This window comes from Pisolithus orientalis (genome assembly GCF_024613125.1).
Source record: "Pisolithus orientalis strain OTSU chromosome Unknown F5J12scaffold_3, whole genome shotgun sequence".
In the NCBI taxonomy this organism is placed as follows: domain Eukaryota; kingdom Fungi; phylum Basidiomycota; class Agaricomycetes; order Boletales; family Pisolithaceae; genus Pisolithus; species Pisolithus orientalis.
In genome coordinates this window covers 939,530-952,459 of record NW_026260784.1, presented here as the reverse complement: position 1 = coordinate 952,459, position 12,930 = coordinate 939,530, and the positions used below count along the sequence as shown (strand labels likewise).

At 50.4% G+C, this 12,930-nt stretch overlaps 4 protein-coding genes across 4 annotated transcripts; 2 read left to right on the top strand and 2 right to left on the bottom strand.

Annotated features, from left to right (window-relative positions):
* The first annotated feature begins 772 nt into the window (after window positions 1-772).
* Window positions 773-2,789, top strand: F5J12DRAFT_801932 (UROD/MetE-like protein). Its single transcript, XM_051744384.1, has 8 exons — window positions 773-1,348; window positions 1,410-1,418; window positions 1,469-1,509; window positions 1,557-1,588; window positions 1,642-1,678; window positions 1,733-1,894; window positions 1,943-2,344; window positions 2,397-2,789. Exons 1-8 carry the CDS (start codon window positions 1,143-1,145, stop codon window positions 2,693-2,695), a joined length of 1,188 nt encoding a protein of 395 aa, XP_051604219.1. The 5' UTR covers window positions 773-1,142; the 3' UTR covers window positions 2,696-2,789.
* A 1,638-nt stretch (window positions 2,790-4,427) lies between these two features.
* F5J12DRAFT_301585 (PRP1 splicing factor, N-terminal-domain-containing protein) lies at window positions 4,428-7,848 on the top strand. The gene is made up of 11 exons (XM_051738812.1): window positions 4,428-4,549; window positions 4,605-4,673; window positions 4,725-4,898; window positions 4,961-5,213; window positions 5,275-5,370; window positions 5,418-5,714; window positions 5,769-5,895; window positions 5,949-6,573; window positions 6,625-6,883; window positions 6,931-7,581; window positions 7,632-7,848. Exons 1-11 carry the CDS (start codon window positions 4,470-4,472, stop codon window positions 7,773-7,775), a joined length of 2,775 nt encoding a protein of 924 aa, XP_051604218.1. The 5' UTR covers window positions 4,428-4,469; the 3' UTR covers window positions 7,776-7,848.
* A 72-nt stretch (window positions 7,849-7,920) lies between these two features.
* On the bottom strand, window positions 7,921-10,124 carry F5J12DRAFT_713868 (arginase deacetylase; the record flags this gene model as incomplete). The annotated part of the gene is made up of 7 exons (XM_051740860.1): window positions 7,921-8,331; window positions 8,390-8,663; window positions 8,716-8,924; window positions 8,979-9,133; window positions 9,189-9,245; window positions 9,292-9,495; window positions 9,548-10,124. 7 exons carry the CDS (start codon window positions 10,122-10,124, stop codon window positions 7,921-7,923), a joined length of 1,887 nt encoding a protein of 628 aa, XP_051604217.1.
* F5J12DRAFT_954129 (uncharacterized protein) lies at window positions 9,927-11,610 on the bottom strand (the record flags this gene model as incomplete). The annotated part of the gene is made up of 3 exons (XM_051749843.1): window positions 9,927-10,903; window positions 10,999-11,513; window positions 11,586-11,610. The coding sequence occupies 3 exons, from the start codon at window positions 11,608-11,610 to the stop codon at window positions 10,325-10,327; spliced, it is 1,119 nt and encodes a 372-aa protein (XP_051604216.1). The 3' UTR covers window positions 9,927-10,324.
* Window positions 11,611-12,930: the final 1,320 nt, after the last annotated feature.

Here is a 12,930-nt window from a genome sequence, read left to right as displayed (position 1 = left end):
GCCTTCCTCGCCAATAGTTTATTGAGAATTATTACAGTGGTTCAGCACTTACTCTTCTGTGCTCTGCTAAATGTCGAGCCTGCGAGCATGACACTGTACGAGCAAGATCAAGTACGTCGAATCAGGCTACCTGCATCAATTTGAATCCCTGAAGGCCGTTGTGCAACCAAGTACAGAACAGCAAGCTTATCTTGACTTCTCCGGAGTGGCTCCACCTGCGTCGCGGTCCGTCCGTCACATTTAATTCATGATTCGCTTGGTGTAACAGGGGAACACCCCTTCAGACCGAGTGTGTACGCCAGTCAAGATCAATATTTCGATGATATTGTAGTAGCGTACCGTCGCGAACTTGAGGTTTTCCACGCTCTCGGGCTCCGCATCGTGCAGTTCGACGACCACCTTGGTGGCTCGCTTCTGCGTTGATCCAACGCTTAAAGGTATGAAGGAAGCTGGAGAAACCTTGCGAACAAGGTCACTCTGATTAATCCCACCGTCCAACGCTCTGGCAACGTGTACATCAACCCAATATCCCTTTCTGTGATTATGATTCCACTGTTGATTTTGTCACGGAACTGATGGGTAGCCCCTTTTGAGTAGTCGGCAGTTACTCCCATGCACGGGGCGGCTGTGGGTGTGGTAGGCTGGAGGATGCAATAGTCCCTACTGGAGCTCTGCATCAAACTCGCTTGGTCATGACGCGCACTTGATTACCTCAGCTCAAATCCGTTAGTAATCGCTGTCTGCAATTTGAGTTCGTTATCTTTGCTCCATACAGCTACTCATGGCCGTTGGTACATTTTCTATTCTCACACTTCTGTGGTAGTGTACGCAGACCAGCGGTGTTCACTCGCGAAGCCGCCTGAATTATTTGGCTCACGGTAGAGCCTATCTCCAATCCTGTTCTTAATCGTTTGTCGTCAAAGATACACTGTTGCGCCTATGGAAGATCTCTGGAGACATGCTTATCAGGAGCTCTTTGCCGTCCAAGTTCCGTGGATCAGAAAATTAAAGCTTCCGGTTGTATACATCTGCTGATGCAGTTTGGAATCGTTTTCCCGCTCCAGTCAGGATAGCACTTCTCTCAATAGATTTGGCTGGTATAAATATTGGTGTTAGAATGCTGGGTGCCTAGGCTTGTCAGGATGTCCTTCAAACACAACCCGCCTTTCCGTGCTGAACACTTAGGTTCCCTTCTTCGCCCTGATTATCTACTCCAAGCGAGGAAGCAATTCGACAAGAAAGAAATCACTTATGAGCAACTACGTGTGCTGGAAGACAAAGCCATTGCGGAAGCTCTGCGCCTGCAAAGGGAAGTCGGTATCAAGAGCTTCACAGATGGCGAATACAGGTCAGTGAAGAGATGTTATGTCGTCAGCTGTGTGATTGAGTGCTTTTGCTGGCTTGTTTAGGCGTCACATGTTCGTCCTAGAAACTGCCATGGATAAGCATTGCCTTATCTTCCTTCTAGGTTCTACGACGGGTTCTTCGATCACCTTCAAGGCTTTGAAGGTATGCCATGGTCAGACCTGGACATCATCCAACTGACCGTTGTACAGAAATCCAAAACCCACCAATTGAAATCTTCAAGGTAAGCCGCTCAGAGGTACTTCAAGTGGTCCGCCGATAACAGCCTTCTTGTAGACCTATGTTCCCGACATCAAGGCCTTCCTCGCCAATAGTGAGTTGAGAGTAATTAACGTGGTTGAGCACTTACTTTTCTTCACTCTGCTAGACATCAAGCCTGCGGGCACGACACTGTGTACGGGCAAGATCAAGCACGTCGAATCGGGCTATTTACCTCAATTTAAAGCCTTGAAGGCCCTTGTGCAACCTGAGGAAGTGAAGAATATCAAGCTTACCTTGGCTGCCCCAGAGTGGTTCCACCTGCGTCATGGTCCGTCTCTCACATTGTTTGACCTGCGATTTCCTTGACACACAACAGGGGAACATGCCTTCAAACCGGGTGTATACGCTAGTCAAGACGAGTACTTCAATGATATTGCAGCAGCGTACCGCCGCGAACTTCAGGTTCTCTACGCTGCTGGGCTCCGCAACGCGCAGTTCGATGACCCCCTGCTTGCTTATTTCTGTGCTGAGCCAATGCTTAAGGGCATGAAGGAAGCTGGCGAGGACTCAGAGACATTGTTGGATCGCTACATACAGCTGTACAATGACTTTCTTGTGGGTCGCCCCAGGAACCTGACAGTCGGCTTACACTTGTGCCGTGGCAACTTCCGGCACTCCATCCACTTCTCTGAGGGCGGATACGATGCCATTGCGGTGAAGTTGTTTAACGAGATTGACGTAGACTGCTATTATCTCGAATACGACACCGAACGTGCTGGTGAGTTGTTGCATTCGAGTTGGGATATCCGCGGGCTGACCACGACACAAAGGATCATTTGAACCTCTGCGGCACCTTCCGAAGAACAAGACGGTTGTTCTCGGCCTCGTGACAAGTAAATTTCCAGAACTGGAAGACATAGAAGCACTCAAGGGACGGGTGATGGAAGCAGCGAAAATTATGGCAACCGATACCGGAGAAAGTGAGGAAGAAGCGTTGAAACGGATATGTGTCTCCCCGCAGTGCGGTTTTGCCTCGCACTCGGAGGGCAATTTACTTGGTATGGATGATATGAGGAAGAAATTGGCGTTGATCAAAGATCTAGCGACTAGCATCTGGGCAGATGCTTGAAGCTGTGAAAGTGTATTGATAGCATTTGTAGCCTGTGTAAAACCACACAATCGAATCATATGTTTACCCCGGCAAATTTGCCCCGTACACGATATAAGCTCTAGTTATCAAACTAACCTCAAATCATTTTCTCCAATACCATTTCTCCGAATCCAGACGCCATCGTCCACTTCCAGAAGCAAGACTTGTGATTTCCTCACAACCTCTTGTAAGTCGCAACAAGTTGGGGGGCGCTAATTTCTACTTACTACTGATAGAGATGAAGAGCACATTGGTCCCACTGCAGTAAACTAGCCCGAACGTTACACTGTGGTTGACAAACGAGGTGCTCCTAATCAAATAGTGGTGGCCAGACGTTGACTTACTCTCACAGTAACGAATATGATCCCGACAGAACCAGGGTAGTACACCGGGTGATTCAAGCTCTGCAACATACAGGACACCTCCTTCTAACTGCAAGGTTTTGGTATACGTTCCCTAGTCTGGCACTTAGGGTCTTTCAGCCATTCGATCATCACTCACGATCTCTGTGCTGCCAATAGGTTGGAGAGCGACGACTGTCCTTTTCAGTACATCAGTACCAAATATCATCTACTGCACTTGTTTCTATGTCTGGCTTTTCTGTCGCGCATGATGATCAAGTAGGCGTTCCCCGGTGATGAATGCCTCACGACCCTTAAGCCTTGGAAGGAACGTGTTTCAAACTGGCGTCACGGCTTGCAAAATGCGTGTGGTCTAAAAGATGTGCTTCCATTCACTTGTCGAAGAGTGACCGCAAGGGTAGCTGTTAATGTCAGCACTTAGAGGCGGCAACGGGATTTCTAGAGCAACCCTGCTAGCCGACCTGTGCAGGCCGCGCAATCCGCGCTGTAGATGAATCGCCCTGCACCAGCTGGGGAGACCGAAACAGGGGTATTCAAAATAATTCCCATGGACCGTTAAGCATGGACTGTCATATTTCGGCCTTCCAGAGCTTGGGCTCAGAGGCAGAGTCTGTGGGGGAAGTATAGTACGGGCTCCACCCCCGCAAAAGAAGTTGGATAACGTTACGAAGACCTAAACAACACTGAGTAGAACGATCACAAATTCGAAACACGGCCGCCTCAGTGCTGGGATCATGGCAACGCGATAATGACCGACATTTATTTCGGGTTTCTAGGTTTACGAGTTGTGCACCGCCCTAGGGGCGCTGAAACAGATGCCGCCAACCTATAAATCGGAGAGAACAGCGATAGTGCGTAGGTATCATCGTTGATCGAAAAATCGCCTGCCTTGCACTTCCGATGCGCGTCGCTTTTGCCATTCCATACACTCTTCTCATTATCGCTCAGGCTGCATGTGCTTGGCCCCAGCGAGTCCCAGAAGGAGCAGTACCAGTCAGAAGAACACCCACCTTTGGACCTGGCCCTGAATGTCTGCAACAATGCTTTCCCGAGTGTTTGTGTTAAGAATGAAAACACACACCATTAGCGGGTGAGTTTGCATGCAGGGCTCAAGGACTGGGCATTTACAGCCATTTACCAGCATGGGATGGTGGTACAACATGCCGTTGGTTACTTTTAAGTATATTAGTAGGACGTCCGTCAGGGAGGAGGGGTCGCCTGGGATGGTTGAATTCTAGTTAGAGCCATGGTTACCACCCGAGACACAGACTGCAGCGTCAGATTCAAGCTTAGTCAGAATTTGGCTTAGTCAGCGCAATGGGGTGCTGTACAGATACACTTGGCCTAATACACAACGTCGTACCTGGTCGCTGAGTTGAACGTCCGTCATCATGGCCTCCAACAAACCCAATAAACTGGCATTCTTGTCAATGCCAGCACCTGCGTCTTATGTCGCTGGTCTTGGTCGAGGGTGTGTATGAGAACTTTTGTTTGCGAAATATCGGTGTGCTCATCTGTCCTTGTAGTGCTTCTGGTTTCACAACCCGTTCGGATATCGGTCCAGCGAGGGAGGGTCCATCAGCGGAGACTATTGCGTGCGTTTTCTTACTCGCTATTCCTATTTGCCCTGCTTACGCTTCCAACAGTGAAGCTCAAGCCAGACGTGGGGAGGAACCCGAGATCGACTCGGAGCAATTTCAGGATCCAGATAACGAATACGGCCTTTTTGCTGGGACGACTTACGAGGCTGACGATGAAGAGGCCGACAAAATATACGAGGCGGTGGACCGTAACATGGACGCACGGCGGCGGGCACGGAGGTGTGTGCTTCCTGGTTAGTTCGCGTCGCTTACTCTCATTCATGCATTTCACCCTCTTCTAGGGAGGCACACGAAAATGACGAGCTTGCAAAGTACCGTGCAGAACGTCCGAAGATTCAGCAACAGTTCGCAGATTTAAAGCGCGGATTGGCTGTCATAACCGATGAAGAATGGGAGAGTATCCCAGACGTAGGTAATCTTACAAGGAAGAAGAGGAGGAAAGATGAGCGTTTGTTCGTCGTTTCGGACAGCATTCTTGTCGGCGATAGAGCGCAAACCGAGTATGAAAGCTCTTTGGACATCAAGCAGCAGCAGGTAGGCTAGTTTTTACTGGGTTCCTTCCCGGCGCTAACAATTGCTTCGTGCACCCTAACAGGATGGCTTCGTGACATCTGCTGACGCAGGTGCAATGACGAACTTTGTTGAGATTGGACAAGCCCGAGACAAGATTCTCTCTCTCAAGTTAGATCAGGTGAGTTCGCGTCACGGTATATCATATTTTTACTCACCTTCGCTCAGATATCTGGCACATCCAGTGTCTCAGGTTCTGCCACTTCAGTTGACCCCAAGGGATACCTTACTTCTCTTAATTCGGTCGTTCTAAAAAGTGAGGCGGAAATTGGTGATATCAAGCGGGCTCGCATGCTGTTCGATTCCCTTGTGAAATCCAATCCAAAACACGCTCCTGGTTGGATAGCAGCAGCGTGTTTGGAGGAACATGCAGGTCGTATGGTAGCCGCTCGCAAACTGATCAAAGCTGGCTGCGAACATTGTCCTAAGAGCGAAGACGTTTGGCTTGAGGCCGCACGGCTACATGTAAGTGTTTTGAATAATACGAAATGGCGTGCATGGCAGTTGACTCGTGATCAGAATCAAGACGACGCGAAGGTTATTCTTGCCAATGCCGTACAACATGTCGGGCAAAGCGTCAAAGTCTGGCTTGCCGCAGCTGATCTAGAGCAGGATGTTCAAGCAAAGAAGCGGGTACTTCGCAAAGGTCAGTACCCTCACAACTTCCGCATGGTCAACTATTTCTGATACTCTTTTCAGCGCTTGAACACATCCCGAACTCGGTCCGCCTCTGGAAAGAAACAGTCAATCTCGAGACGTCACCTGCCGACGCGCGCATCCTCCTTTCTCGTGCTGTTGAGGTCATCCCCCTTTCCGTCGAACTTTGGCTTGCTCTTGCTCGACTCGAAACTCCCGATCGTGCTAAGACAGTTCTCAACAAAGCACGCAAGTCGGTACCAACCTCACATGAAATATGGATTGCTGCCGGACGTTTACTTGAGCAAGTAGCCACGGCAGACCCAGAGAAATCTTCTGAAGCACGTAACAAGGAACTCGAACCCGTCGATCGCACAATAGAGGCGGGAGTGCGTGAATTGCGGCGGCATCGGGTGCTATTAACGCGAGAGCAATGGCTAAAGGAGGCGGAGAAGTGCGAGTCGGAGGGCTCACCTAGGACGTGCGAAGCGATAGTGAAGGCTACGATCAGTATGGAAATCGAAGAGGAGGATCGATTGGACACATGGGTAGGAGATGCGGAAAGTGCGGAGTCAAGGGGTAAGGTTGGCACGGCACGGGCAATCTTGGCATATGCCTTGAAAGTGTTCCCTGATAAGCGGCACCTTTGGCGAAGAGCGGCAGACCTCGAAAAGGCTTACGGTGATCGGTGAGAATTCCGAGCATTATCTGCCGATCAACTCTCTAATCGAGTAATTAGTGAATCTTTGGATGCTGTATTATCACAAGCCGTACACTACTGCCCGCAGGCGGAAGTTCTATGGCTCATGGCAGCTAAAGAGAAGTGGCTAGCTGGCAATGTATCCGCGGCACGGGAAGTGCTCGAAAGAGCTTTCGTTGCAAACCCGGAGAGCGAACAGATATGGCTTGCTGCTGTCAAGTTGGAGGCAGAGAACGGCGAGCTGGGCGTCGCCAGAGAGCTCCTCGTTCGCGCGCGTACAGTTGCGGACACTGAAAGGGTAAGTCTATTGTGTTGGTTGGTGACTGCCGTTTGACGTCATGACAGATTTGGATGAAATCGGCTGTTTTCGAGCGCCAACAAGGGCAATACGCAGCTGCACTCGAGACAGTCTCTACTGCACTGTCGAGGTTCCCCAAATTTGCCAAATTATATATGATTCAGGGACAAATTCATCAGCTACAGAAAAATTTCGCAGCTGCTCGTGCATCGTATGCTGCTGGGATAAAGGCGTGTCCGAAGGACGTAACGCTTTGGGTACTTGCAAGTAGACTCGAGGAGCTCGACGGCAAGAGCATTAAAGCACGGGCCCTCCTGGAGAAGGCACGTCTACTCAACCCGGCTAATGAAACTCTCTGGGCCGAGTCTGTCGGTGTGGAAGAACGCGCGGGCGGGACAGGACAGGCAAAAACAATGCTCGCTCGGGGAATGCAGGAATGTCCCACCTCCGGCCTGCTGTGGTCAATGGCTATCTGGGCAGAACCACGTCCAGCGCGCAAGTCGCGTTCGGTTGACGCGTTGAAAAAGTCCAAGGATAACGCTCTGGTAACGTGTACGGTTGCCCGCCTCTTTTGGGCGGAGCGCAAGATCGAAAAAGCGCGTGATTGGTTCGCACGTTCAGTTGCTACTGAACAAGACAAGGATATCGGGGACCACTGGGGATGGTGGTTCAAGTTTGAGAAACAACATGGGACGCCGGTATGTCAGGCTTGCATATAACATGTAGATATCTTCTGACTGTCTTTTAGGAACATGTTGCTGAGGTAATTAAGCGATGCGTTGCTGCAGAACCTCACCACGGGCCTGTATGGCAATCAATGGCGAAAGACGACAAGAATGTTGGAAAGGGGACGAAGGAGATCCTGGAGTTGGTGGCCAGTGCGCTGCAGTAGTTAATTCAGTGTATCTTTCGAACGTCACTGTCTTTTATACTTTCAATTTGTAGTTTGTGCTGGGACGCAGCAACATAGGCTCCTTAGTGGGAACTGGTACTCCAGCCGCGCGAAATGCATCCCCTTGAAGACAATAACAAGGAAATCAAGTCGCTGGAGGACGGACGTGAAGAATAACCCTAGGCAGCTTCTTTCTACTACTGGCAGAAGCTACAAAGGCAGTACGCTGCGTCGAGCTGTCTTCAATCTTCGTCTCCGTCTCTGGCGTTGGAGAATATCCCCCACTAGGACCCTCAAGTGCAGAAGACGAAGTGTTCTTCGTGCTTCCAGATAACGTCGTACTCCCGGAATCACTTGGAGTGCCACCTGGATCCTTCTTTCGTTTACGAAGCGTCCGAACTGTTGGGGGGGCACGACTACTGCGAGAACTTGCAGGCGAAGAGGTGGGCTTTGGATCCAGGGTAGCAAGTATCTCCACAGTACGAGAAAGCCAATCCTCTGGAGCGGAAGGTACCGATGGACGAAGACCCTTTCGGGTCTTGATAACCTTTTCTAGCTGTGCACAGCGTAAGGATCGACCACCGTTAACTGCACTGAAGATAGATTGAACTTACTTTGTTTATGTTTTCCGTGTTCCACCATTCTTGGTCTACCCAGCTCCCATCCTCCCCTTCCAACTCCACTAAACCGCATACATGGGCCATAGCGCCACTTAAGAGGGCTTTGTCACTATATCCCCCTTCGAGTACACTAACTAGACGTCCTCGTGCGTACTGATCAGCAAGGGAGCGTGTATCACGAGTGAAGCGATGATAAAAAGATACAGGGACCCTGCGACCATGACGGGACATGGACGGGTATTCGTGTTCGCAAGCGTCGAAGCCGCAACTATCGGTTTTTAAAGTCAGCAACCAACTGCCCTGGTTAGCCGGAAACAAACCTAATGAATATAAGGACGTCGTCCCCGGGTCCTCCTGTACGATCAAGGAAGTCTCTCGCGCGGTGGATGAGATTAAGGTACTTAGGATAGAGTGTGCCCCAGAAGTGCTCGCTAGAATCATATTGCTGAAGATGAATGTTTTCAACATGTTGTCCGTGCGGACCGTGGATAGAAGTTGAAGCTGCCTGAACCATGTGCAGCTTGCCATCCTGCATTGGAATTAACACATTCCAATGTTGATCTTGTGGTTGTCTGGGACTCACCTCGCACGGGTACGAGAGGATGTCGTGAAGTGATCCGTAGTATATTTGAAGACCACTCTGCGTGGGAGGCATGTTGTTTTGTGAACCCTCAGACTCCAGTGACTTGAGATAGGTCTCTTCATTTATCTGCCACGCGAGTGATTGTGTACCATTACCTGCATGCATTCAACGAGTTAGCAAAGGTGCTACTTGGAACCGCCATGGACCAACCATGATGCAGGTCGATGTCAAGTATAATAACTCGTTTGATATTGTGCTTCAGATGCGCTACAGGGCGTCAGCACTCATGGATGTCCGTCACCCGCGAGCGTACCATGTGCAGCACCAATGACCACGTTGTTGACGAAACAAAAACCACTAGGAGTGTCCTCGCCGCAGTGATGACCTGGAGGTCGAATTGCCACGAAGGCCCGTTCGCAGCCCTTACTACCCCCTGCATCAGAGGTGAGTACGTTGTCGACGGCTTCGCATACCGCGCCAACAGCCCCTTGAATAGCGTCCATGGACGTTGGGCAGACTAAAGAACAACGTGGACGGATCGACGACTGGCAAGGGTAATGTGCACTTACGATACAAATCCAGCGGCGGGATCCCATCTGGGATTTCGAGACCCTTCTTTTGGATATTTTCTTGGCTGTCTCGTGCCCATGCAGTGAGGTTTTCGAGATACACGTCGCCCTCGACGTCCCCGTGAACATACTTCACGGCAGGGTGATCGAGTAAATCAACCTTCGCTGCAGTGCGGTAAAAAGTAACAGAGGAAGGCCATAATTGCTGATCTTGGGCCTGTCCGATATTCATACGCTCCAGGGCAGACACCAATGTGTCTGTTTCTGTAGAAGTGATTTTGCCAGTCGTGCTATCATTCCTGCGTGCAGTGTGTTTCGCGGAAACCTCGCCTGCGTGAGCAATCGCTGCTGAAAGACCTACTTTGACTGCGCGAAGGCGTTCGGGACGCTCCACGATACCCGAGGTATCCTTCGACCTTATGTAGCGGTGTTTAAGGCAGTCGTCCTGCAGATACACCGCAGTACGTTTGCTGGAACGCGAACTCTCGGGAAGCGGCCCTCCCTCCGACACAACAAGGTCGCGAGTGGAAACGTCTACGGCTCCGGCCTGTTCATGCCCACCGATCTCTGTGTGCATGTCGTCCTAATAGAAGTTATGATTCAGATTCTCATACAGGAACCAAACTGAAATGACCGTACAGGATACAAGTACAGGACGTCACGGCAGTGCTGCGCACGTACATAAAAAGACGCGTTGTGTACATGTGTTTATACCCCGCCTATGGTCCAAGCTCGTAGGTAACAAACACCTACCGTGCTTTGGGTTTTTCACTGAGATTAGAAGCCTTGCAGTTTATCCATCAAGATTGCCCACTCGAGCATCGTGACACCTTTCTTCAGCATCTCCTCTTTCATCTCGCGATCCCGGGTTTCTTCTCTTAGCCGCACCAATGCGCGGAGATGCTCACGCTGCTTGATGCCCAGACTGTAGAGTACTGGCGCGATGTGCAGTAGTGACGGCTGGCAGGACGCAAGTACCATTTCCACGGATGTCGTCGAGGTAGATCGAGTCCTTGCAATCGGAGGGCTCATTCTGGGCTCCGCTCTGGCATTGCGCGGAGATGAAGCGATGCTTGCACTTCTGTTGTAGTAAGTTCCATAATTCGTCAAGGGGTTGTTGCGCGGAGGAGAGTGCCTCTGTCCTGTGAGTGCACTAATTTCCGCCATGGTGTATATTCTCTCCGATCGCGTTGGGCTGGGAGATTTGACCCTTTTTGGACGCTTTGTGTTAATCACCTGCGGCTGCGGATGCTTGAGCGGGTGAAACGTGTTCAACTCTGATGAAGTGTACATCCGTTCGGATCGATAGGACGGCGATGCGTTGGACTGGCTTCGGCGAAGGGTCGCACTAACATTCTGCCGGGCATTCAATCAACGAGGGTAATGTCATATTCGCCTTTCCGTACCTGGATCTCCCTGGGCTTCAGGGTCCTCGTCTCTGTTGGACGTACCCTGCTGCACGTATGCTGTGCTGGGCTACTGACTTGCGAAGGCGAATCTCCAGGCTCTCCGGTACTGCCGCCATTACGCGCAACTTCTTCCCTCCACATGTGCACTCTCCCGGAACGTCCCCCTTCCATCACTGGTTGCGTTAATGGTTCCGGACCCCCCCCCGACCTTGGGGTAGCATTCTGTCTGTGAGAACCTTGTTCGACGGCGATTTCTTGGAGTCGCCTCGACACCTCATCCATATACATCCCATAATCCGTAGGGGGTGGTCCCTGACGATAATTGACTTCGTATTTTTCAGCCCATTCTCCGTACACACCGCTGAATCGTGGCTCCGTATCTTCCTCCAAGCCCACCCGTCTCACTGTTTGAACTTCGGTTACACCATCAAAAGGGTGCATTTCCGTTCCTCCAGTATCGAAATCCGCGTCATGTGTTACGGCATCGAAATCATCGCCAACTGCTTGTATTGTCGTCGGCGCACGAGGGTGCCGACGCGGAGGGATGGGGACCGGAACTATATCATACGACGAGTCTTTACATCGATGAACCATCAGCACACCTGACACACCCCACTAAACCAGCTCACCACTGTTTCCGTCTCTTTGTGGCATCATGGTTCAAGGGAAGTCCTGGATTGAAGTGAGAGATAACTTGTTACCCTTCTCCCTACCTTGTTGTGGGCCAGCCCTTTGAATCATTGAGCCACCCTCCGATTTTCCCTGGAACGCTCAAAACATGAGGTGCCAAATGGTTATCTAATGTATCCAGCCTATCACCACCGAGTTGGGGACGCATGTATGGGGGATGTGAACGGTGCGATTTACACGTGCATTGTGAGAAATGATCCTGGAAAGAATCCTAACTAATTGACTTGATGACCTTGGAGTCTCTGCGTGGATGCTGTATTTCAACAGCATGAAATCCTCAAACACCACGATCTGCTCCATTACCTCCTCGAGGTCTATGACTATATACATGCATACGCGGGTCTCGTGTGCCTAATCATTGGCATACATGACACATGCACAGGCTGGCTTCCGCTGTTGATGACACCTCCGGAAACCGTAATGTAGGCACGTTGCTAACGCATGTCGATGACAACTCCTCCCTCCGTCCCGATGTGCCCGTACCTAATTCTGGATTGTAGTTTTGGCACAGGGTCTTCACTTGAACAGCATCGTTGGATATATCCGCCCTCCCGAAAAGCTCGAGTCGATCAGCAAACAAAATTAAAAAATTATCACTTGTGTCCAGGGACACTGTGGACGTCGATTCTCCTTACGGTCTCAGATCCATCGCGAGTGACTGGACACATCAACGCTCGAGCGATGCTCTTCAAATCTGGGAGACAGCTACGCGACGCGGCGGTTAACAACCCCTTCTTGAACGAGCCCTCTCACTGGTCAATAAGTGATTTACTGAGCGCGAGGGGAGCCTTACGACAAGCCACTTCCAAACGGAGCTTGCTGTGGACTGGTGTTCCCTCAGGTAGTTTGCAGATAGGCTGATTCGAAATCGAGATTAGAGTAATCATCCCCAGTGAAAATTGGACAAATGCATAACTAGGTAGACAAATGTAGTACTATTTACCAACTATTGTTTATATGTATTGGTATGTGTTGCGATGTGCATAGGTTGTCCATAGCTACACCTAGTTGGAACAGGATATTGATTGTGTGCAACCCATCCAATCTGAGCCATCGACTCCATGCAATGCAACATACTTGTGCTAGGTTGTTGAATCTATGCTATCTGGTGCAATCCATGCCATCCATTCCATATTCTTGCTGCACTCACTATGAGTACTACCTACTCCTCATCATGCTGCCTGCTCCAAACCTGTGGTGTGTATGTCGCAAATACTGCAAAGGCATTTGCAGGCTCATTCATACACTGAGAACTTGGAAGAAGAAGAAGCATCTATGTGAGGT